This window comes from Gopherus evgoodei, chromosome 4 (assembly GCF_007399415.2).
Source record: "Gopherus evgoodei ecotype Sinaloan lineage chromosome 4, rGopEvg1_v1.p, whole genome shotgun sequence".
In the NCBI taxonomy this organism is placed as follows: domain Eukaryota; kingdom Metazoa; phylum Chordata; order Testudines; family Testudinidae; genus Gopherus; species Gopherus evgoodei.
Genome location: NC_044325.1, coordinates 152,129,875 through 152,150,949, shown reverse-complemented (window position 1 = coordinate 152,150,949; position 21,075 = coordinate 152,129,875). Strand labels below are relative to the sequence as shown.

The window sequence follows — 21,075 nt, the reverse complement described above, 5'->3', positions numbered from 1 at the left end:
CTGAGAAAGTATGGCTCCCCACCCTACTTCAGAGGTATCCATTTATAGGATGAACGTCTTCTCAACAGTTGGAGCTACTAGCACTGGGTTTACTGCAGAGGGCTGTCAGATGTGCAAAACCTTATTCTGCTGCACTGGTCCATTTGACCAGGCCTGGGCCTCTGGTCTTTATGAGATCTGCCAAAGGGTGGCGAAGCAGGGAATGAAATGCTGTAATATCCCACTATCCCCAGAAGTATTCCGAGCAGTTTCTTCCTGGGCAGTTGAGGCCAACTTTGTATTACCTCTGCCTTGTTCAGCTGGGGTTTCACTAGGCCCCTGCCCATGATGTCCCTGAGGTATTTGGCTTCTGCTAGCCTAGCAGCTCTAAAACTGTGAATTGGGACCCCAAAGTGGGTCACAACCCCATTTTATTGGGGTCACCAGGGTTGGTGTTAGACTTGCTGGGGCCCAGGACTGAAGTCAAAGTCTGAGCCCCACCACCTGGGGCCTAAGCCCCATTGCTCAGGTCCAAGGCCAAAGCCGTAGGACTTCAATCCTGGGTGGCAGGACTCAGGTTACAGGCCCCCTGCTGGGGCTAAAGTCCTTAGGCTTGGGGTTTGGCCTCCCCACCTGAGGTGGCAGGGCTCAGGCTTTTGCCTCGCCTTTGGGGGCAGTTGGGCTCAGGCTTAGATCCTCCCTGCTGGGGTTGTGTAGTAATTTTTGTTGTCAGAAAAGTGTTGCGGTGCAATTAAGTTTGAGAAATTGGCCGTTCTTATGTACTTTGTCCACTTGAGCTGTGGTCACTTCGCTGACTGCACTGCAGATGTTCCCTAATTGAATTAGGAGCCTACACTAGAAGTTTTTGCTTGTATAATGTTGATTGAAGGTGATTTTTGCAACATTTCTGTGCTAGAAAATTCCCTACTGTGGGTGCAGTTATAGTGACATAAACTTTAATGGTTATAGCTTATTTCACTTGGGGAACTGGCATAAACTATACCAACAAAAGTATTCTGCTGCTGTAAATTGCATCTGCATTAAGAGAGTTTTAGACTGGCAAACTTTTTAAGTCCAGCAGGGTTGTTGTTATCTGTGTTGTAAACACCCTATTTACTGTTTTAATGTTAAATCTGGGGTGTGGTCTGCAGTTCCTGTCAAGTCATTGCTGGTGGCTGCCAGAGCAACTGCCTCTGTCAAAAACCCTCACCAAAGGTAAACTCTTATTAAACACACACAAAAATGAAGCTAAAGCATTTGAAATGTAAAGCAGTGAGTAAGACTTTCATTGTAATAATATCCCTTACCCCCTTTGTCTTTCAGAAGGGTTTTCTTGAGGGGAAACGTCTGTTTCACAGCATTTGATGGTACTAACTGTCTTTTTGGGGAGAAAAGTGTCAGTTGCAATAATCTGGAGTGGCTGCTGTTGCTGCTGGAGTCTAATTCTATTCCCTTTCATACAAAACAAGACCAGCTTGTTCGGAGAGAAAAGTCAAAAGGTAGAAAATGCAGTTTCTGTTTCTGGTGCTGACTCACACTTGTAGCCTCGTTGCTGGAAAAAGACAAGGCCAGCATTATGCTCTGAGCCAGTGGTCCCCAACCTTTTCGTCTGGCGCCTGCCAGACGAAGGACCATGGCAGCGGTGGAGCATCCGCCGAAATGCTGCCGAATTTCTGCGGCATTTTGGCGGCAACGCCTCTCGATGACGTCACTTGTCGGTGGCAAGCGGCGTTATCGAGGGGCGTCACCGCCGAAATGCCGCAGAAATTCTGCAGTATTTCGGCGGATGCTCCAACACCGGCCAGGACACAGGCGCATTTAGATGCCCCCACAGGCACCACATTGGGGACCCCTGCTCTGAGCCATTTGATAGGAGACATACTGTTACCAGACAGTTTAAGGCATTGCTTTCAGTTTCTTATCCGGTCATGCTCACAGCTTTGTGGAGTGAAGTTTTTCTTGATGAATCATCCAGATTCTAGATCATATTTTCACCTCTTAGCTCACAGAGCTGAGAAGCATCCAGATTCTTGCTACACAGAAGACAGAAAGTGAAGTGAAGAGAGAGTACAAGGTGACACACCCTCACATCTCAAGTATTGGTCAGGATTTAGCCCAGGGGTCCTCAAACTGTGGGTCGGGACCCCTCAGGAGGTCATGAGGTCATTACATGAGGGGTCATGAGCTGTCAACCTCCACCCCAAACCCTGCTTGCCTCCAGTATTTATAATGGTGTTAAATATATTAAAAAGTGTGTTTAATTTATTAGGCGAGTCATGCTCACAAGCTTGCTATATGAAAGGGGTCACCAGTACAAAAGTTTGAGATCCACTGATTTAGCCAGAGCCAGTGGTGGTGGCAATGTCATGATCCTACGCTCTGGCCTGGTCTGGTCAGGGCACCTTTCAAGGTCAGGACAACGAAGGCCCAATGGTCTCAAGGTGGATCCCAGGGACCCAAGGTGAAGGTGGACATAGGGGAGTAGCCACAGTGCTGAAGCTTGCTCCTTCCAGCCCACATCTTCGGCTGCTCGACCCCACACAACATCCAGAAAGAGGGTGGCAGCCTCATTCCAGGAACATGATCCAATCAAAACAAATCTGGGTCTGATTATAACTGAACATTTCCTCTCATTTCTAGAAACTTCCATCTCACCATCCTGCCAACCCAAGCTGCCTTCGATTCCAAGGCCAGGTGGGACCATTTGTAACACAGGCCCGAGAACTGCCCCAAAATCATTCCCAGAGCAGATCTTTTAGAAAAAAAATATCCAGTCCTGATTTGAAAATTGACAGTGATGGAGAATTCACCATGACCCTTGTAAATTGTTCTGGTGACTAATTATCCTCACTGTTAAAAATTTAAACCTCTTCTTGTGGCTCCTTTCCCCAGGACAATCTGAGTTCATGCCAGTCTTTCTTCATCTTCTGCTGGCTTTTATGAACAATACGAAAACCTAGTTGGTCTTCCGTTACTCCTTTGACATGAGTTTCCTGTACCATTGGGTGGGGGTTGGGGTGTGTGCTGGCTAATTGGAGTGAGTGCTTCTTGTGAACAGACATCTGAGTTTTCTGAAGTACAGCTGTTAGCTCTCTCTGAAAGTCATGAGAATCAGCCCTACTTAGGGAGATCAGGGAAGGGATTTTTGTTAAGGCAGCTGCGTTCTTTAACCCAGGGCATATTTTTCTGATCAATCAAATAACAGAACCAGGCTCAGCTTGGTGCATTGGAAATTCACTTCACTTCGGAAATTCACTGTACTACCAACTCCCTAGTGTTCAAAAACCTAAGGTTAATCATGAGGTGTTTTAAAGATAATAATGAATTTTGGGTTCTTTCTAATTGCCGTTGGGTTTTAAAGCTTTCAGATGCCCTCAAGCTTTTCACCATAGCCACAAGGGCTAGAAATGTATTTATAAAAAAAGAAAAAGCTAATAATAATATGTAGCTCTTGTAGAGCACATTTCCTCAGTAGATCTCAAAGCACTTTACAAAGGAAGGAAGTATAATTATCCCCATTTTACAGGTAGGGAAACTGAGGCACGGGGCAGGGACATGACTTGCCCAAGGTCACCCAGCAGGCTAATGGCAGAGTTTGGGTAGAACCCAGTCCAGTGCTTTACTCCATGACTCCAACACCTGGGGCTTTAATAAAAACACCAGCTATTGTGAGATTTATGATCAAATTGCAATAGCTGGCAACTTCTCCAAAGTGAAAGATGAATGCAGCAAGTTTCATTCAGAAGAGAATGGATACATTTAACACCTTATCTGTTCCTCTGATATGGATGAGCGACTAAGAAAGAGCCCTGAATAAATCAACCAATTAGCAATTCTCCTTCTGAAGTATAACACACAAAATAGATCCAAATCCAGTCAGCAGATGTCACTTAGGCTACTTCTAGACTACCCGCCGTATCGGCGGGTTAAAATCGATTGCTCGGGAATCGATATATCGCGTCTCATCTAGACGTGATATATCGATCCCCAAGCGTGCTTATATCGATTCCAGGACTCCACCAACCCCAACGGAGTTGTGGAATCGACAGGGGGAGTCGCAGACATCGATCCCGCGCCGTGAGGATGGTGAGTAATCCAATCTTAGATATTCGACTTCAGCTACGTTATTCACGTAGCTGAAGTTGCGTATCTAAGATCAATTTCCCCCCGTAGTGTAGACCAGCTCTTAGTTCTGATGCCTCATTTCTGGAATGGTGCCCATCCAACACAGCTTCCTGCATAACCCAGGCCAGAGATTCTCATCCACTAATTTCTGCATCTAGTCCAATATTTTCTATTTGACCTAAAAGACATTCAGTCTTGCTGATGGACTCCATGTTTATTCAGAGAACCACCCTGTTCACAGCAAATGTTTCAATATTTCAATGTTTCCATGCCCCTCCCTGTTGAACCTTACTAGTCTGAATTTTTCTCACATCCGTTCCCAGCCATTGGCTCGCTTCCTGCTTTTGTCTGCTGGATCTTAACAGAGCTGTCTATGTTGACTGTGATCAAATGACCTCTTAGTCTTCTCTTGCAGTATTTGGCATTTTTCTTAAAGCTCCCAGAGTCCTGTGATTCTGCTGGACAAATTTCTCAGCTTTCATTAAAGAAAAAAGCACGTTTTTACCCTTCATGGTCGCAAAGAAAAGCTTGAAAACCTGCATCCTAAAGACGCCATCACCAGAAGGCAAATAAACACAATCCCACAGTTGGTTGTTTGTTTTTTTTTAAATCTAATGATTTTAAGTGAATCTCATGATTTTCTGCTGGTATGATTTGTTCAGCAAAACAGCCTGAACTTGCTGGAGAAATGACAATGTTAGATAGACCAAGGTCCTGGGCTCCCAAACTTTCTGATTCATTCCCTGATTTAACAAATACAAAGGAAGTTCTTTGGCATAAGAAAGTAAAGGGGAAAAAAGGCACAACAGTGTCCAAGTCTGCTTTATAATAAGTGGAATTGGGCTTGTTTCCCGCTTTAATTTTTGGAAGGTTGTGGGTTATGGTTTTCTGGTCTTGTTTTATCTGAAGATCACTTATGTGGGCTTTTTTTATTCCACTTTTGCTTCTCCCTTCAGAACTGGGTGCCTGGCTAGCCGCTGACGCTCTCTGGCCACCCAGCGAAGGCAGCGCTGTAACCAGCAGCAGCGCAAAAATAAGGGTGGGAATCCACCATGCCATGCCACCCTGACTTCCACATTGCTGCTGATGGCAGCATGCCAGCCAGCAGCCAGTGCTCTCCTGCCACCCAGCCAGAGCTAAATTTGTGCTGGGTTTGTGCCCAGGCATCTATTTCATTACCCATTAAACACATGAAATCAATGAGTTGTAGGCACCCAGGTGATTTAGAAAATAGATGCCTAAAGACCTTTAAAAATCTGTTCTTGTGTGTCTCAGTTCCCCATCTGAGCAATGGGTTAATGGCCCTGCTCTGCCTCATAAGGGTGTTGTGAGGATAAAGACTTTAAAGAGTAGTAGGATATTACAGTGATGGGCCGTGGCGGATTACCATACAGGCCCCACAGGTGCACTGGCACTCTGGCCCTGCCCCCTGCTGCTCCTTTCTCTTCTTCCCAGCCCTGCTCCTCTGCCCTGCACCTCCTCTTCCCCCAGAGGCCCTGCCCCCACCAGGCTGGAAGATGGCAGGAACCTGTTCAGAGAGTGAATGAGTATGTTGCCCTCCTCCCCTGCCCCCTGAGTGGAGCTGGCCCGAATCCCCTCTCTCTTCCCCGTCCTTTCCACATGTAGTCAGCCTGAGGCACTTGCCCAAACCCCCTCCTGCCCTATGGAGGGCTGGCCTGAGCCCTGCCTCTTGCTCCCCTCCCCCTAGAGCCCCACTGCTCCTCCCACCTCAAGCCCCATTTTGCCAAAACTGCATTATTTGTGCTGTATTGCTCTTGCCGCCTGGCGATCAGTTGACAAGAGCAAATGGGACAAATCCAATTTTGCCAAAAAAGTTGGGACATCCATCCAGGGCCAAAATGGTAGGTATGGTTACCCTAGCAGGGGTTGTGCCCCCCTTTATCTGGCCCACACCCACTGGGAGTTGGGGTCTGAGTTGGGAGTGGGATCTGGGGATTGCAGGGGGCCAGGGGCTGCAGTCAGGGGCCAGGAGTGGGGCCGTGGCTAGGAGTGATGCTGGAGGTGAGGCTGGAGCTGGGGGCAGGTCTGGAGTAGGGCCAGAGAAGACCTGGAGTTAGAGCAAGGATGAGTTGCATTCCCCTGGCCCCCAGTGTGGGTTGACTCAGGCCCCACTGCACTCACAGTGACCCAAATGTTCCTCCGTCCGTGCCCTCCTAGGCTGTGGTAAAAGTCACCCAGAAAGCCCAGGCAGCTGTGGGGAGACCACGCCCTCCACCTGCCCTGAGTGGGGGACCAGGGTGCCCAAGAAGCAAGAACAGCCACAGCCCGTGGCCTTGTCCCCCAGGATGCATTGCCCAGGAAAGATAGATGGTCCAGGGATACCCATAGTGCCCCAGGCTTCCTGGGTAGCTCTTACCTTGGCCCTGGCATCTGGCCAGGCCACGGGGCAGAGCCTTATGGGAAGGAGAGGAGCAGAGTGTGGGGCCCTGTGGCAGGGGGGGATGTTGGGGGCCTCAATGTTCTTTATGCCCAGGGACCCCAATAAATCTTAATCCACCTCTGGTGATGGGGTCCAGATTAATACCTAAGACCTGGTCTACACTTAAAAGTTTTACCAGTATAACTACTTTTATTAGAGATGTGATTTTTTTTTCTGAAATAGGTATACAGGTAAAAACTGTGGATGCAGCTACACTGGTATAAATTTGGTATTTACCAGTATAGTCATTCGTCTTCCTGTATTGGACTGGACTTGATGAACTCTCAAGGTCCCTTTCAGTTCTATGATTGGAACAGCTATGTGGCTATTAGCATCTTTGTACTGATATCACTGCATCCACACTCGGGGGGAGGAAGTGGTACCACGTTAGCTATACCCAGTGTTAAAGCCTGACAACTTTCCAATGTAGACAAGCTCTTTGATTAATAGATTCCAAGGCCAGATGGGACCATTGTGGTCATCTTGTCTGACCTTCTGTATAGCACAGGCCAGAGATCTGCCCCAAATCATTCCTAGAGCAGAGCATGTAGAACAAACATCCAGTCTTGATTTTAAAATTGTCAGGGATAGAGAATCACCGCAACCCTGGGTGAGTTGTTCCAATGGTTAATTATTCTCACCGTTAAAAATGTTCACTTTATCTCCAGTCTGAATTTGTCCCGTTGGATCATGTTATACCTTCCTCTGCTAGACTGAAGAGCCCTTTGTTTGTTCCCCCTATAGGTCTAGATTGGGATCAAGTAGGGTGACCAGATGTCCTGATTTTTTAGGGACAGTCCCGATATTTGGGGCTTTTTCTTATATAGGCACCTATTACCCCCCGCCCCATCTCGATTTTTCACGCTTGCTGTCTGGTCACCCTAGGATCAAGTCACTCCTCCGTTTTCTCTTTGTTAAACGAAATAGATGGAGCTCCTTGAGCCTATCACCATAAAGCCTGTTTTCTAAGCCTTTGCTCCCTGGGGCTCTGTCTCTGGTATTACGAAGAAGGGAAGGATTCTGCCTAGATCGGATTGTGCCCTGAGTCTGGAAAGGATCCAGTGGCTGCAGCCACTAGAGGGCCCTGGATATGGCCCAGGAACAGGAGTCTGCTCCCTCTGCTCAGCTTATCAGGGCTGACTGAGTTTCCGCTGCTGCTGCTGCTGCATCCGGCCTGGAGTTGCGCTGATGATTGGCTGCTGTTGCCTAGTGGGATCTGATGCCCAGCTTCCCAGCTGCGGTAGGGACCGTCTCTGGCTGGACCTAGCCCCCGGGCTCTGCCAACATTAGCTCCTGGGAGCGGGTGATAGAGAGAGCAGGGATGGGGCTGTGCAGAGCGCCTGGCTCTGCGAGACCCCAGAGCCGATCGATGCCCGAGGGAGGCAGAGCTCATGGCCCTGGGGAGGGGAGGTTCCCTGCTGAAGGTGCAGGGAGAGAGGGACTGAAAGGGGAGAAACAAGTGGAGAGAGGGAATCTGCTACCACCATCTCCCCTGGCATTTCGCCACCCCTGACACACATGCACACACTGACACTCTGCATAGACACACTCACACAGTAACACACACACACCACCAACTCCCCTGGCATTTCGCCACCCCTGACACACATGCACACACTGACACTCTGCATAGACACACTCACACAGTAACACACACACACCACCAACTCCCCTGGCATTTCGCCACCCCTGACACACATGCACATACTGACACTCTGCACAGACACACTCACACTGTAACACACACACCGCACCAACTCCCCTAGCATTTCGCCACCCCTGACACGCATGTATACACTGACACTCTGCACAGACACACTCACACAGTAACACACGCACACCACCATCTCCCGTGGCATTTCGCCATCCCTCACACATGTACACACTGACACTGCACAGACACACACAGTAACACACACACACCACCATCTCCCCTGGCATTTCGCCATCCCTCACACATGTACACACTGACACTCTGCACAGACACACTCACACAGTAACACAAACACACCACCATCTCCCCTGGTATTTTGCCACCTGGCCGGACACACATGCACACACTGACATTCCGCACAGAGACGCTAACACAGTGACACACACACACCACCATCTCCCTTGGCATTTTGCCACCCCCGACACACATGCACACACTGACACTCTGCACAGGTACGCTCACACAGTGACACACACACTCGCTCACACATGCTGACATGCAGACAACATTCTGATCCACCCGCTGCTATAATACCAACACAGTCCAGGAAGCTGATGGACCTTAGCCCACTCACATGCTGACACGCTCATGCAGCCTGACGCACACATGCTCATGCACATGTACGTACGCTGACACATTCACACAGATGCACGAGTCATACATATGCACTGTCTGACACACAAACTTATACAGACCCGCTCCGGCACCCACCCACCCATACTCACACAGGCAGAGATCACAGTTTCCCATCCATTCCCAGGGCTCCTTCCATTAGCTTCATCTGTTGGACAAACTGTTGGGGTCTGCAGAACAGCACATATTTCATAGATGTCCAACAGGACCCATTGTGCACATGCAGTCAGGCCTCCTGCCTAACCCAAGCCAGAGAATCTCGCCCAGTAACCCCTGGCTGAGCTGTACTTCCCAGAGGGCATGTACCCAGCCCCTGCTGACCTCTCACTCCCCATGTTTGATTCCATGTCCCTGTCACATTCCCTGAAACACCTAACAAGCCCTGAACTCACCTTGATTCTTTCCCTCATGCTGAGCAGGATTCCCGACAGCAAATCTAACGTGGTTCCCCGGACAGAGGGAAGGGAAGAGCTCCGTGTCCTGGATTTCTAGGGTCTGGGCATGGAGTGGATTCTCCATCACTGGACGTCTGTTAAAATGGAGATGCGGCATCTCTTTCCCAAAGTCAGGAGTCACTGGGCCAGAGGCAGAAATGGCTGGGGGAGATAGGAGGCCAGGCTAGAAGGGCACAATGGGCCTTTAGGCCTAGATATCTGTTTCCCTAGAGACAGCAGCACAGCGGAGAGGTACAAAATATGAAACCAGCTCAAAGTATTTGTGAGTGCTGTGAAATAGCTGGGATCCCACAGAGCTGCTGTGAATTCTCCCAGCTCTGCCCCCATCTCAGCCAGACTGGGATTGTACCCAGCAACTGTGGCAGCATCACTGGAAGTCTGGCAGCTGCTCCCCAGCTCAGCTACATTTCCCCGGGTGTTTGGAGGGGGCGTGGTCGTCCTCTCTCCCCCGCCCCCAGCAACTTATTTGATCTATCCAACAATGATTGATTTCACCGCCTTAGCCATTCCCCATTCTGAGGATCTCCTTTGTGTCCCCCAGCATTGCCCAGCGGAGGGAATGACCCACATCCAGATTCTTTCTCATCCCAGCAGGAACTGAGATTTAAGAGCGAGGACGAGGAGGGAATCAGCAGCAAGGAGGTGATGAGACAATGGATCCGGATGGGACTGCCTCAGGAATCTCTGAAGCTGAGGAACACCAGAGTCCTGGGCAGGGAGAAGCCCGCGAGGATCACAGCGGGTTGGAAGAGCAGGCAGATGGCGATCCTGACTCTGTCAGGGGAAGTTTAAATGTCCAGGATGGCACCCAGCCAGGGGAGGATCCAGCCACATGGGCTGAGCCAGGGAGAGGCCCCAGTGGGAGCTCAGGACATAGGGCCCTAGAAAGAACCCAGCTGCGGCAGAAGCCCCATTGCTGCCCTGACTGCGGGAAGGCATTCAGCTGGAGCTCCCACCTCATTCAGCACCAGCAGGTTCACACAGGGCAGAGGCCCTACAAATGTCCTGACTGCGGGAAGGGCTTCACCCAGAGCTCAGACCTCATTACCCACCAGAGAATTCACACAGGCGAAAAACCGTACCGCTGCCACCAGTGTGGAAAAGGCTTCAGTGTCAGCTCGGGGCTGGCCCGGCACCGGCGGGTCCACACTGGGGAGCGCCCCTACAAGTGCCCTGAGTGTGGGAAGAGCTTTGGTCGCAGTTCCAACCTGCTGACCCACCAGCGCACACACACAGGGGAGCGCCCATACCAGTGTGGGGAATGCGGGCAGTGCTTCAGCCTCAGCTCCACCCTTGCCAAGCACCGGCGGCTGCACACGGGGGAACGTCCCTACATCTGTGCCGACTGTGGGCAGTGCTTTAGCCTGGGCTCCACCCTGGCACTGCACCGGCGCAGCCTGCACACGGGTGAGCGCCCCTACCAGTGCACTGACTGCGGCAAGCGCTTCAGCCGTAGCTCCAACCTGGCCACGCACCGCCGCAGCCTGCACACAAATGACCGGCCCTACAGCTGTGCTGAGTGCGGCAAAGGGTTTGGTCGCAGCTCAGACTTGCTGGCCCACCAGCGCAGCCACTCCGAGGAGCGGCCCTATCACTGTGCTCAGTGTGGCAAGGGGTTTGGCCGCCGCTCCAATCTCCTGGCGCATCAGCGCAGCCACACCGGGGAGCGGCCCTTCCCGTGTGGGGAGTGTGGGAGGTGCTTCAGCCGGCGCTCCGACCTCGTCAGCCACTGCAGGACCCACACCGGGGAGCGGCCCTACCTGTGCGCCCAGTGCCCCAAGAGCTTTGGGCAGAGCGCCGACCTGCTAACCCACCAGCACACCCACACTGGGGAGCGACCCTACCGCTGCCACCAATGTGGCCAGAGCTTCAGCCTCAGCTCCAACCTCCTGGCCCACCACAGGGTCCACACCGGGGAGAGGCCCTACCACTGTGCCCAGTGTGGGAGGGGATTTACCCGCACTGGCAACCTCCTGGCACATCAGCGGCGGCAGCACGCAGTGGGAGAGACCACCTGATGACACAGAACATGTGCAGGGAGAGAGAGCCCACCTGAGGGCACAGTCCACACATGGGGAGAGTCCACCTGCCAGCACAGAACATGCATGGGGGAGAGTGACCACCTGATGGCACAGAACATGGTATGGAAGAAAATTATCTTGAATGCTTATGACTCAATGTCCTCAGAGATAAAGAACAAGATGCGGTATTAGTTGGTGTCTGGTACAGACCACCAAATCACACTAGGGAACAGGGAGACCAGCTCCTTATACACCTATCTATAATGTGTAGATAAAAATGCTGTGTGGTCCTGGGGGATTCCAATTTGAGTGAAGTATGCTGAAGATCTCATGCTGCCAGTATTAAAACATCCTTGAATTTCTAAACGTTATAGATAATGTCCTAATTCAAAAAGTATTGCATCCAACATGGGAGTTGACAGATAAAGAGGAAATAATCACAGAACTAAAAATTAATGGTAACTTAGGTACAAGTGATCATTACTTGATCAGATTTATACTGTGCAAACAGAATAAAGTCCAGACCAGTGATATATATACTTGGTGCTTTAAAAGAGCCAATTTCACAAAGCTGAAAACAATTATGAACCAAATCACCTGTGAGGAAGAACTGAATCAGAAAAATATGATCGATAATTGGGAATTGTTTAAGAAGACTTTATTAAATGCCTAAAAAGCCAAAGTCCCACAATTGAGGAAGAAGGCCACTGATCTGGGTCAGAGGGGAAGTGAAGACAACTGTAGAAAATAGAAAAAAAATACAGTGGAGTCACATCATCGGCGCATTTAACTTACGCAATTTTAACCATATGCACTCGGCAAAAGAAAAAACAAAAAGAGAAAAATAACAATTTAAATACTGTACCTGTAGTGCAGGCGATTCCGCCCACCATTCCAGTCAATGAGCGTTTGACTATATGCGATTTTCGCCTTACACGCTGACTTCAGAACCTAACCCCCGCGTAAGATGCAACTCCCCTGTATATAACAAACGGAAGAAAGGGGAAGTTGATGAATATAAATCAGAAGCTAGGAATTGTAGAAAATTGATTAGAGAAGCAAAGGGATGCAAGGAAAAACCTCTGGCCAGGAGAGTTAAGGACTATAAGAAGGAGTTTTTAAAGTATATTAGGAACAAAAAGAATACTGAAAATGGTCTTGGTCCATAACTAGATGGAAATGGTAGAATTCTCAATAATAATACAGAAATGGCAGAAATGTGCAACAAATATTTTTGTTCTATATTTGGGAACAAAATAAATGATGTCATATCATATGATAACATTCCATTCCACTAGTATCGCAGGAAGATGTTAAACCGTAGCTACTAAGGTCAGACATTTTTAAATATATAACTTGCATCCAGAAGTTTTAAAAGAGCTGGCTGAGGAGCTTGCTGGACCATTAATGGTGATTTTCAATAAGTGTTGGAACACTGGGAAAGTTCCAGAAGCCTGGAACAAAGCTAATGTTGTGCCAATATTTAAAAAGGATAAATGAGATGACTGGATAATATGGGACTGTCAGTCTGACACTGATCCTAGGCAAGATAATAGAGCACTTGATACAGGACTCAATTAATAAAGAATTAAAAGAGGGTAATATAATTAGTGCCAATCAACATGGGTTTATGGAAAATAAATCCTGTCAAACTAACTTGATACATTTTTGGATGAAATTACAAGTTTGATTGGCAAAGGTTACAGTGTTGACATAATATACTTAGACATCCGTAAGGCATTTTACTTGGTATCACATGACAGTTTGATTAAAAAACTAGAAAGATATAAAATTAACTTGGCATATATTCAATGGCTCAAAAGCTGACTGACTGATAGGTGTTTAAAGGTAATAGTAAGTGGAGAATCATCACTGAATGGGTGTATTATTAGGGGGGTCCTGCAGGGATCGGTTTTTGGCCCTACCCTATTGAACATTTTTAGTGATGACCTGAAAGAAAACATAAAATCATCACTGGTAATGTTCGTAGGTGACACAAAAATTGAGGAAGGGGTAAATAATGAAGAGAAGGTCGCTGATTCAGAGCAAGCTGGATTGCTTGGTAAACTGGGTGCTGGCAAACAAAATGTGTTTTAATATCTACGTCTAGGAACAAAGAATGTAGCCAGACTTACAGGATGGGGAAGCAGTGACTTTAAAAAGGATTTAGGGACACTTGTGCATAATCAGCTGAACATGAGCTCCCCTTGCAATGCTGTGGCCAAAAGACCTAATGCAAATCTTGGATGCATAACCGGGACTCTCAAGTAGGAGCAGAGGTTATTTTACCTCCGTATGTATCACTGGTGCTATCACTGCTGGAATTCTGTGTCTAGCTCTTGTGCCCACAATTCAAGAAGAATGTTTACAAATTGGAGAGGGGTTCAGAGAAGAGCCATGAGAACAATTAAAGGATTAGAAAACCTGCCTTATGGTGAGAGACTCAAGGAACTCAATCTATTTAGCGTAACAAAGAGAAAGTTAAGAGGTGAGTTGATTACAGTCTATAAGAACCTACATGGGGAACAAATATGTAATAAGGGACTCTTCAATCTAGCAGAGAAAGGTCTAACACGATCCAGTGGCTGGAAGTTGAAGCTAGACAACTCAGACAGGAAATAAGGCTTACATTTTTAACGGTGAGAGTAATTAGCCATTGTAATAACTTATCAAGGATCATGGTGGTTTCTCCATCACTGACAATTTTTCCATCAAGATTGGATGATTTTCTCAAAAATCTGCTTTAGGAATTATTTTGGAGAAGTTGTCTGGCTTGCGGTGCTCAGACTAGATAATCGCAATGGTCCCTTCTGGCCTTGGTATTTATGAATCTATGAACTTGCGCAAGGAGAGAGGGAGACTCCCTAACACCATAGAACACGTGTGGGGGGAAGAGAGAGAGAGAGAGACCACCTGGTGGCACAGAATATGTGTGCTGTGGTCTCCATTGCAGAGGCAAGGTCAGAGCTCGGCTGCCAGCCAGATGCTGCTGCTGGGCCACTCTATCCCCTGCTCACCTGGCATTTGTCAGACTTAGATGGAGATGCTCACCCCCTGTGAGAGCAGCTGCGACAATGACAACACTCTGATGGGTCTGAGACACAAGCCCTGCACCCTGCCTCACAAGACGAGATATTGGCAGAGGAGGGTAACCATTATGGTGCCCAATAATTGTATGCTTTGCTGGAGCCCTAAGCGTCAGTAATAATGTGAACTAAAAGCTGTGAACAAGAGGAGGCCTGGCTTTGGTAAAATAGCGATGTGTCAGGTGCCAGCTAACCAAATAAGCACATTCCTGACCAGAGAAGACAGTATAAAAACACACAGATTCCTCAAGTACCGTAACTATGTCAACACATTCTTAAGAGATGTTACAAGAACACACCGACCCCTTGTAAAATGAGGGAATGACAGGATAATGGATGAGAATGTTTTGTTCAGACTATCAGATACAAGGAACTAACAACGTATAGAGTACATGGATATTTGTCTGTATCGGTGTGTAAAAGGAGAAGTCGTAGGAAGGTATCTGTGTGCTCGCCAAGGGGACAGCATCCTGCTGTGCTGTTTAAGCAGGTACCATTGTTACAGGCATACATGTGTTAGTGTACCCGTAGCTCTTACGGGGCGCTAGTACTGTGCTGTGTCGAATATAAACCTGGCCGAGCGCCTTCATCACTGAACCGAGCCTGTGGTCTTTCTTTGCGGACAACATGGAGGTTTGTTGAATCAGCAGCTGTGCTGTCTGCATTTAGCAGCCTTAGCAACATTGCAGCTGTAACAACACTCCACAGCACTAACAACAGTAATCCCAGACTCTGTGACTCTGGTTAAACTGTACCACCCCTCCCCCCACCCCATCTGGTTTTCTGGGTTCTATTGGCCTCATCATTCATGAATAGAATAAAACAGGAACCTTTCCACTGGCTTCAAGGGCCACTGAATCTGTATCTGACAGATTGCACTAAATTAAGTTTATGGTTTCATTTGGTTTCTTACTTTGAATTGGAGCTAATAAAACAGGACTGAGTTTCCCAGCATCACGCTGAGTGAACTTCTTTATCCTGAAAGGGAAAATAGTTGTGATTGTAAGTGGGGGTGAGATACCAGTCCAGCCTCCTGCATAACCCGGGTCAGAAAAGCTCAGGCTCAAGGTGCTTGGCTGTATGAGCAGGGGACTAGTGAGGACAAAAATTTATGTAGGTGGCAGATTATCCCACATCTGCTAGGTTCTGTGCAGCATCTGATGCTGGGCACTATCAGAACCAGGAGACTGGACTGCCTCAGCTCTGATCCCGTTTGGCAATGCCCATGTTCCTACATCTGCTGGACCAGATCATTTGCACCCAAGAGTTTTCAAAGAATTGTCTGAGGAATGAGAAAATGTCGATATAATTGATGCCAATCAATATGGTTTAATGGAAATAACTCATCACATGGCTTGTACAGGTGGTCACAATTTTTTTAACAAAATGTTTTTAGTTGAAAACAAAAGAAATTGTGACAAATTATTGGTATTTTTGTCTTCTGTGAAAAATTTGACTTTTTAATCATTTTTTCTCAAACATGTTATAGAAATCAATATATCTATATCTCTCTCAGCAGTTCCCAAACTGCAGATGGGATTGTGCTGATCCCTAGTGTACAGAGGTTTCCATTTTGCTCTGCACATATACAGTGCCTCTGATGTCATGTGCATGTACAAGGTGCTCTACAACATGGCGTCATCCAGCAGAATGGATTTTTTGAATGACAATTGACTAGGGTCAAATTTTTGCACAGAAAATGTTGGTGGAAAATGGCCTTTTTCCCCCAAAAACGAAATCTTTCGCACACACAAAAATTGATATTTTGCATGTCTTTTTTTTACAAAACATTGTGACATTTCTTAATTGAATGTTTTATTAAAAATATAATGCTATAGATGACATATTGAAATATTAGAAAATTGTTTACTGTAAATGAAAAATGTCTATAACTATTTTCACAATGTTTTGATTAATTTTATGAAAAATGAAAAACATCTCTTGAAACTTTGGAGTGAAAACAACTTCAAAATTTCTTCTGAACTGAATTTTTTTTTCATTGATATTTTGACCATCGCTACAAACTTGCTATAATTTTAAAACAAGCTGGCAGTTTTTGCTGATCAGTGTAATTGTGTGGATATAACTTGGTCTATGACTTGGTGCAGTTTGGAGTGAAAACAACTTCAAAATTTCTTCTGAACTGAATTATTTTTTTCATTTATATTTTGACCATCGCTACAAACTTGCTATAATTTTAAAACAAGTTGGCAGTTTTTGCTGATCAGTGTAATTGTGTGGATATAATAGACGACTTCTACAGGGTCTGTGACTTGGTGCAGTACCCTGTTCTGATTAAAAACCGAGCTCCATGCCAAATCAACGTAGAAGGAGTTCAATGGAATAAAGACCGGGTAACTAGGCTAATATACAGAACCCAAACCCTAATATGCACAACTCCACCCATAATCTATACAGCCCTAACCACAAACGTAACCTGGAGAACCTGAACTCAGCCTTAATGTGCTCAGATCTAACGCCAGACCTATTCTGCACAATGCTAACCCCAGCTCCCTTATCTGCATCACCCTAATTTGCATAACCCAACCCTAAACCTAATCCGCCTGTCCCCAGCTCCATCTCTAATCCGCACGACCCTAACCCTGACCGGCACCATCCTAACCCGGGAGAAAAGGGTTAAAAACCGAGCAGCCAAATCCTCCACTTCGCAGCGCAGGCAGGGCTGGGAGGGACCGGAATAACAGAGGGACCTTCCTGTGCCAGCCCCCAGGCAGCGGGGGCCCAGCTCCTAAGCCGTCTCCCGGTCCGTGCGTGCACAAGGAGCGGCCGCGGCTGCAGCGGGGCCCCGGGGGAATCGACCCGGCCCGGCTGTGAGTGGCGGCGCCGGGGAGCCCCAGAGTCGCGGCGAGAGGCGGCCCCGGGGCGGGAGGGAAACAGCCGCAAAGGCAGGAAATCGCTGCCTGGAGGAAGCAGCAGAGCGAGGTGGGGATCGGAGCCCGGAGGGGGGGTTGGAAAAATACCCCCACTCAGCCAGCTCCGGGGCATCACGGGCTGGGCGGGGGGTCTGTGCACTGAGCCATGCAGGGTCCCCCAAACCAACCATATTAACGGTACCCCCGAGCCAGCTAGTCCCCCTGGGCTGGATCAGAGATTCCCCCCGAAGGAATCTCATTCCCCACATCCCTGAGCCAGGCAGGACCGCCCCCCCCCGGCCGCATGTCCAGTATTCTCCCACGCAGTATTCTCCCACGCCCCTGAGCCAGCCAGCACCGCCTCTTCCCCCCCCCCCCCCCCCCCCGCTCCCCAGGCCCCATGTCCAGTATTCTCCCACACCCCTGAGCCAGCCAGGACCGCCCCACCCCCACGCCCCATGTCCAGTATTCTCCCACACCCCTGAGCCAGCCAGCACCGCCCCCCCCACCCCAGGGCCCCATGTCCAGTATTCTCCTGCAGCCCCAAGCCAGCCAGGCAGTACTGCTCAGAGCCAATCAGCCAGCAGCAGTAGTGGCTTGTCCGTGAAGGGGCCCAGCCACGTGCCTTTTCATAGCTACTCAAGGCCACTGAGCCCATCCCGCCCAGCCACCTACATTGTCTAGGCCAGAGGGTCTCCCCCAGCGAATAGCACTAAGGGCAGGTCAGTTATACAGAGCCAACCAGAGCAGCCTCTTGAGTGTGTGTCTTAACACAGCCAAATGCAGGGTTACACTCTAGGACAGAGAAGGTCACCTACACTTAACAGATGAGGGGCTGTATCCTGGAAAGGCTTAGGGTTCATGGTGGAAACCTGCTGAACTTGAGCTGCTAGTGGGAGGGTGTAGCTGAGAGGGAATATCACAGTCCTTGGCTGTCTGAGTAGAGGAGTAGCAAGGAGAAGCCGGGAAGGGGGGTTACCTCTGTATATGGCATCAGTAAGACTATTACTAGAGACTCTATGCAGGTCTGGTGTGCACACTTCAAACAAGGTGGTGCCAAATTGCTAAGGGCTCAAAGAAGAGCTGCAAGAACAATTGGAGATCTGGAAAACCTGCCTTAAAGTGAGAGGCTAAGGTCTTGTCTACACAGCAAAATGTACTGGTATAGCTATATAATTATACAGCTGTCGTCATAGTGATACCACCCGCAGAGAGACGCTTTGCACCAAGCCTAATACCTTAATGTTCTTTTACTTAATCATATAGAGCATAAGAGAGCACAGATCATACAAAGCAATAAACATCTGAAATTGCACCACCGGTAACTCAGCCAGGATGCAGGAATTGTTGGTGGGGGCGGTGGGATGGAGGGACAAAATGAGCCTTTCTTCTGGCCTTAACATTTATGAAATGTGCTGTTCTGCAGAGTCCAGCAGCCTTTGCAGGGACAGAGCTAAGGGAGGGAACTCTGGGAATGGATAGGAAACAGCGATCTTTGTGTGAGTGTCCATGTGAGAGTGAATCTATGAATGTGTGTGTCTGTGTGTGCCCATAGAGATGATGGTGCCCGGCTCTCTGCTCCACAGGTCTGAAGGCGGCTATCCCTCCAGGCGTGGTGAGCTGAGGATGAAGAAGGTGTCAAGGAAAAGCCAGAATGAGAAGTACCGGCTGAAATACAGCCGGCTGCGCCGGGCGGCCAAGGCCATGGTGTTCGAGAATGCAGCCCTGTGCGATGAGATTGCCCGGCTGGAGGAGAAATTCCTGCGGGCGAGAGAGGAGCGTCGGTTCCTTTTCACCAAGCTGCTGCAGCTGCAGGCGCTGTCAGCCGAGGAGGAGAGCCCGGCAGTGCCACTGGGGGGCATCTCAGCAGGGTACGGCGTGGCACCGATGCCTGGCCCAGATGAGCCAGCGCCTGCGGGGAAGCGGCCCAAGAAGGGCAAGGAGAATGGGCGTGCGGCCAAGCGGCGGGCAGCACCAGACAGGGGGGTGCGGCGGCTGGTGCAGCCAGTGCCGCTGGACCCTTCGGGTCGGCCTGTCTTCCCCATCGCGCTGGGTGGGCTGACGGTCTACAGCCTGGGTGAGATAGTGGCCGACCGGCCAGGCTTCCACGATGAGGGAGCCATCTACCCAGTGGGCTTCTGCAGTACACGGGTCTACGCCAGCATGCGGCGCCCTGACCAGCGCTGCCTCTACACCTGCCAGATCAAAGATGGTGGAGTGGGCCCCCGCTTTGAGATCGTGCCTGAGGATGAGCCGGGCAGTGCCCTGGCGGGCACCACAGCTGACACTTGCCATGTCCAGCTGCTGGCGGCCATCAGTGCTGCCCGGGGGCGGCCTTACCCTGAGCTGGAGGCAGCTGGGGCTGATTTCTTCGGCTTCTCACACCCGGCCGTGCACAACCTGATCCAGAGCTGCCCCGGGGCCCGCAAGTGCGCGGCCTACCGCTGGGTGCGCTTCGAGGTGTGTCGTCCCGGGGATGGGCAGGTGCCCCAGGGGCTGCCCGACAACTGCGCCGCCACCGACTTCCAGTCCTTCCGCCGCCGGGCCCAGGAGGAGGAGGAACGGGACCGCGGAGGGGGCGGAGCTGGGGGGCGTGCACTGGGGCTGACCCCTGCCCAGGCCTTCACTTCCCCCTGCTCCTATGAGGAGGTGTTCCTGAGCCGCCCTCTCGAGTCTCCCAGCCATGGCAGCCCTGATGGCTCTGATGACTGAGACCCTCTCTCCCCCTCAACCCTGGTGTGGCCTCCATGAAGCTCCCCTCCCACCCGTACAGTCTGCACAGCTCTTCCCAGGGAGCTGCCCCTCCCTGCCCCCCAGCCTATACAGAGTTCACGGCCCAGCATGGCCCCCACATCTCCTGCCACTGAGCCCCCTCCCCCTGGCATGATCTTCATGGCTCCTCCCACTGAGCTCTCCCTCTCCACCACAGCATGACACTGCCCCCCGCTGTGCTGGCCCTGGTGGTGGTGCTCTCTGTGGGAACCTGTGCAGCTGACTCCAAGTGGGGCTTGTCCCCACCCTGTGTGAACACTCTGCTCACTAATAAAGATGGTGATGAAAGCCACATCCCTGGCTCTCTCTGCTCCCTTTCCTGGGTGTAGGAGGGAGGGGAACAGAGGGGCAGCTGGACGGGTGAGCTACCCCTGCCCTGTTCTTGTGGCTTATCCAGTGTTAACAGTGGGATCCGAATCTGGATCCTAATCCCTGTTCACTCAGCCATGTGGGGTGTGAGCTTAAGAGGCCACCCAAAGCTGGGCAGCGGGAGTTGGACAGATGGGGCAGCCTATCCCCTCCCTAGCAGCATCCTGGGGCTGCCCCCTCCCTCCAAACTAGACTCAGCCACTCCAACCAAGGCACAAACAGGCCCTTCCTCCATTGGAGTAGGGCTCAGACCCATATCTCACCCACATCCACCAGAGTAAATGTGCCGCAGCTATGTGCCAGCCAGATCCATTCCCCTTCCCCCAGAGCTGGCTCCCCGCCTGTCTGTAACCCTGTGCCTTCCTGTTGTGCTGACACTGCTTGATCTCCTAGGAGACACAATGTCCCCCCCACCACACACACACACTGCACTTCCCGTCAGAACCCTGCCCCCCCATGTCAGGGTAGACCCTGACTCAGCTGACCAGGCTATTCCTGGCTCTGGGAGGAAATGAGGTCTAGTGGGTTGGGAAGGGAATGGAACTCAGGACTCCTGGGTTCTCTTGGGTGGCGGGAGTGGAGTCTAGTTAATTAGAGCGGGGGGGGGG

General features: G+C 49.9%; 2 protein-coding genes across 7 annotated transcripts; both read left to right on the top strand.

Annotated features, from left to right (window-relative positions):
• Positions 1-7,480: 7,480 nt before the first annotated feature.
• On the top strand, positions 7,481-11,852 carry LOC115651429 (zinc finger and SCAN domain-containing protein 2-like). 3 transcript variants are annotated; one of them, XM_030562463.1, is made up of 2 exons: positions 7,481-7,784; positions 9,941-11,852. In XM_030562463.1, the coding sequence occupies exon 2, from the start codon at positions 10,000-10,002 to the stop codon at positions 11,362-11,364; it is 1,365 nt and encodes a 454-aa protein (XP_030418323.1). In that variant the 5' UTR covers positions 7,481-7,784; positions 9,941-9,999; the 3' UTR covers positions 11,365-11,852. The 3 variants fall into 3 exon arrangements, with proteins under 3 accessions (XP_030418323.1, XP_030418324.1, XP_030418322.1); XM_030562464.1 differs by having other exon boundaries at positions 9,938-11,852; XM_030562462.1 differs by having other exon boundaries at positions 9,888-11,852.
• Positions 11,853-17,079: 5,227 nt separating this feature from the next.
• On the top strand, positions 17,080-20,398 carry TBRG1 (transforming growth factor beta regulator 1). Of its 4 annotated transcripts, none has more exons than XM_030562507.1 (2): positions 17,080-17,284; positions 18,913-20,398. In XM_030562507.1, the coding sequence occupies exon 2, from the start codon at positions 18,953-18,955 to the stop codon at positions 20,036-20,038; it is 1,086 nt and encodes a 361-aa protein (XP_030418367.1). In that variant the 5' UTR covers positions 17,080-17,284; positions 18,913-18,952; the 3' UTR covers positions 20,039-20,398. The 4 variants fall into 4 exon arrangements, with proteins under 4 accessions (XP_030418367.1, XP_030418366.1, XP_030418364.1 ...); XM_030562506.1 differs by having other exon boundaries at positions 17,100-17,396; XM_030562504.1 differs by lacking the exon at positions 17,080-17,284 and adding an exon at positions 17,322-17,396 and having other exon boundaries at positions 18,882-20,398.
• Positions 20,399-21,075: the final 677 nt, after the last annotated feature.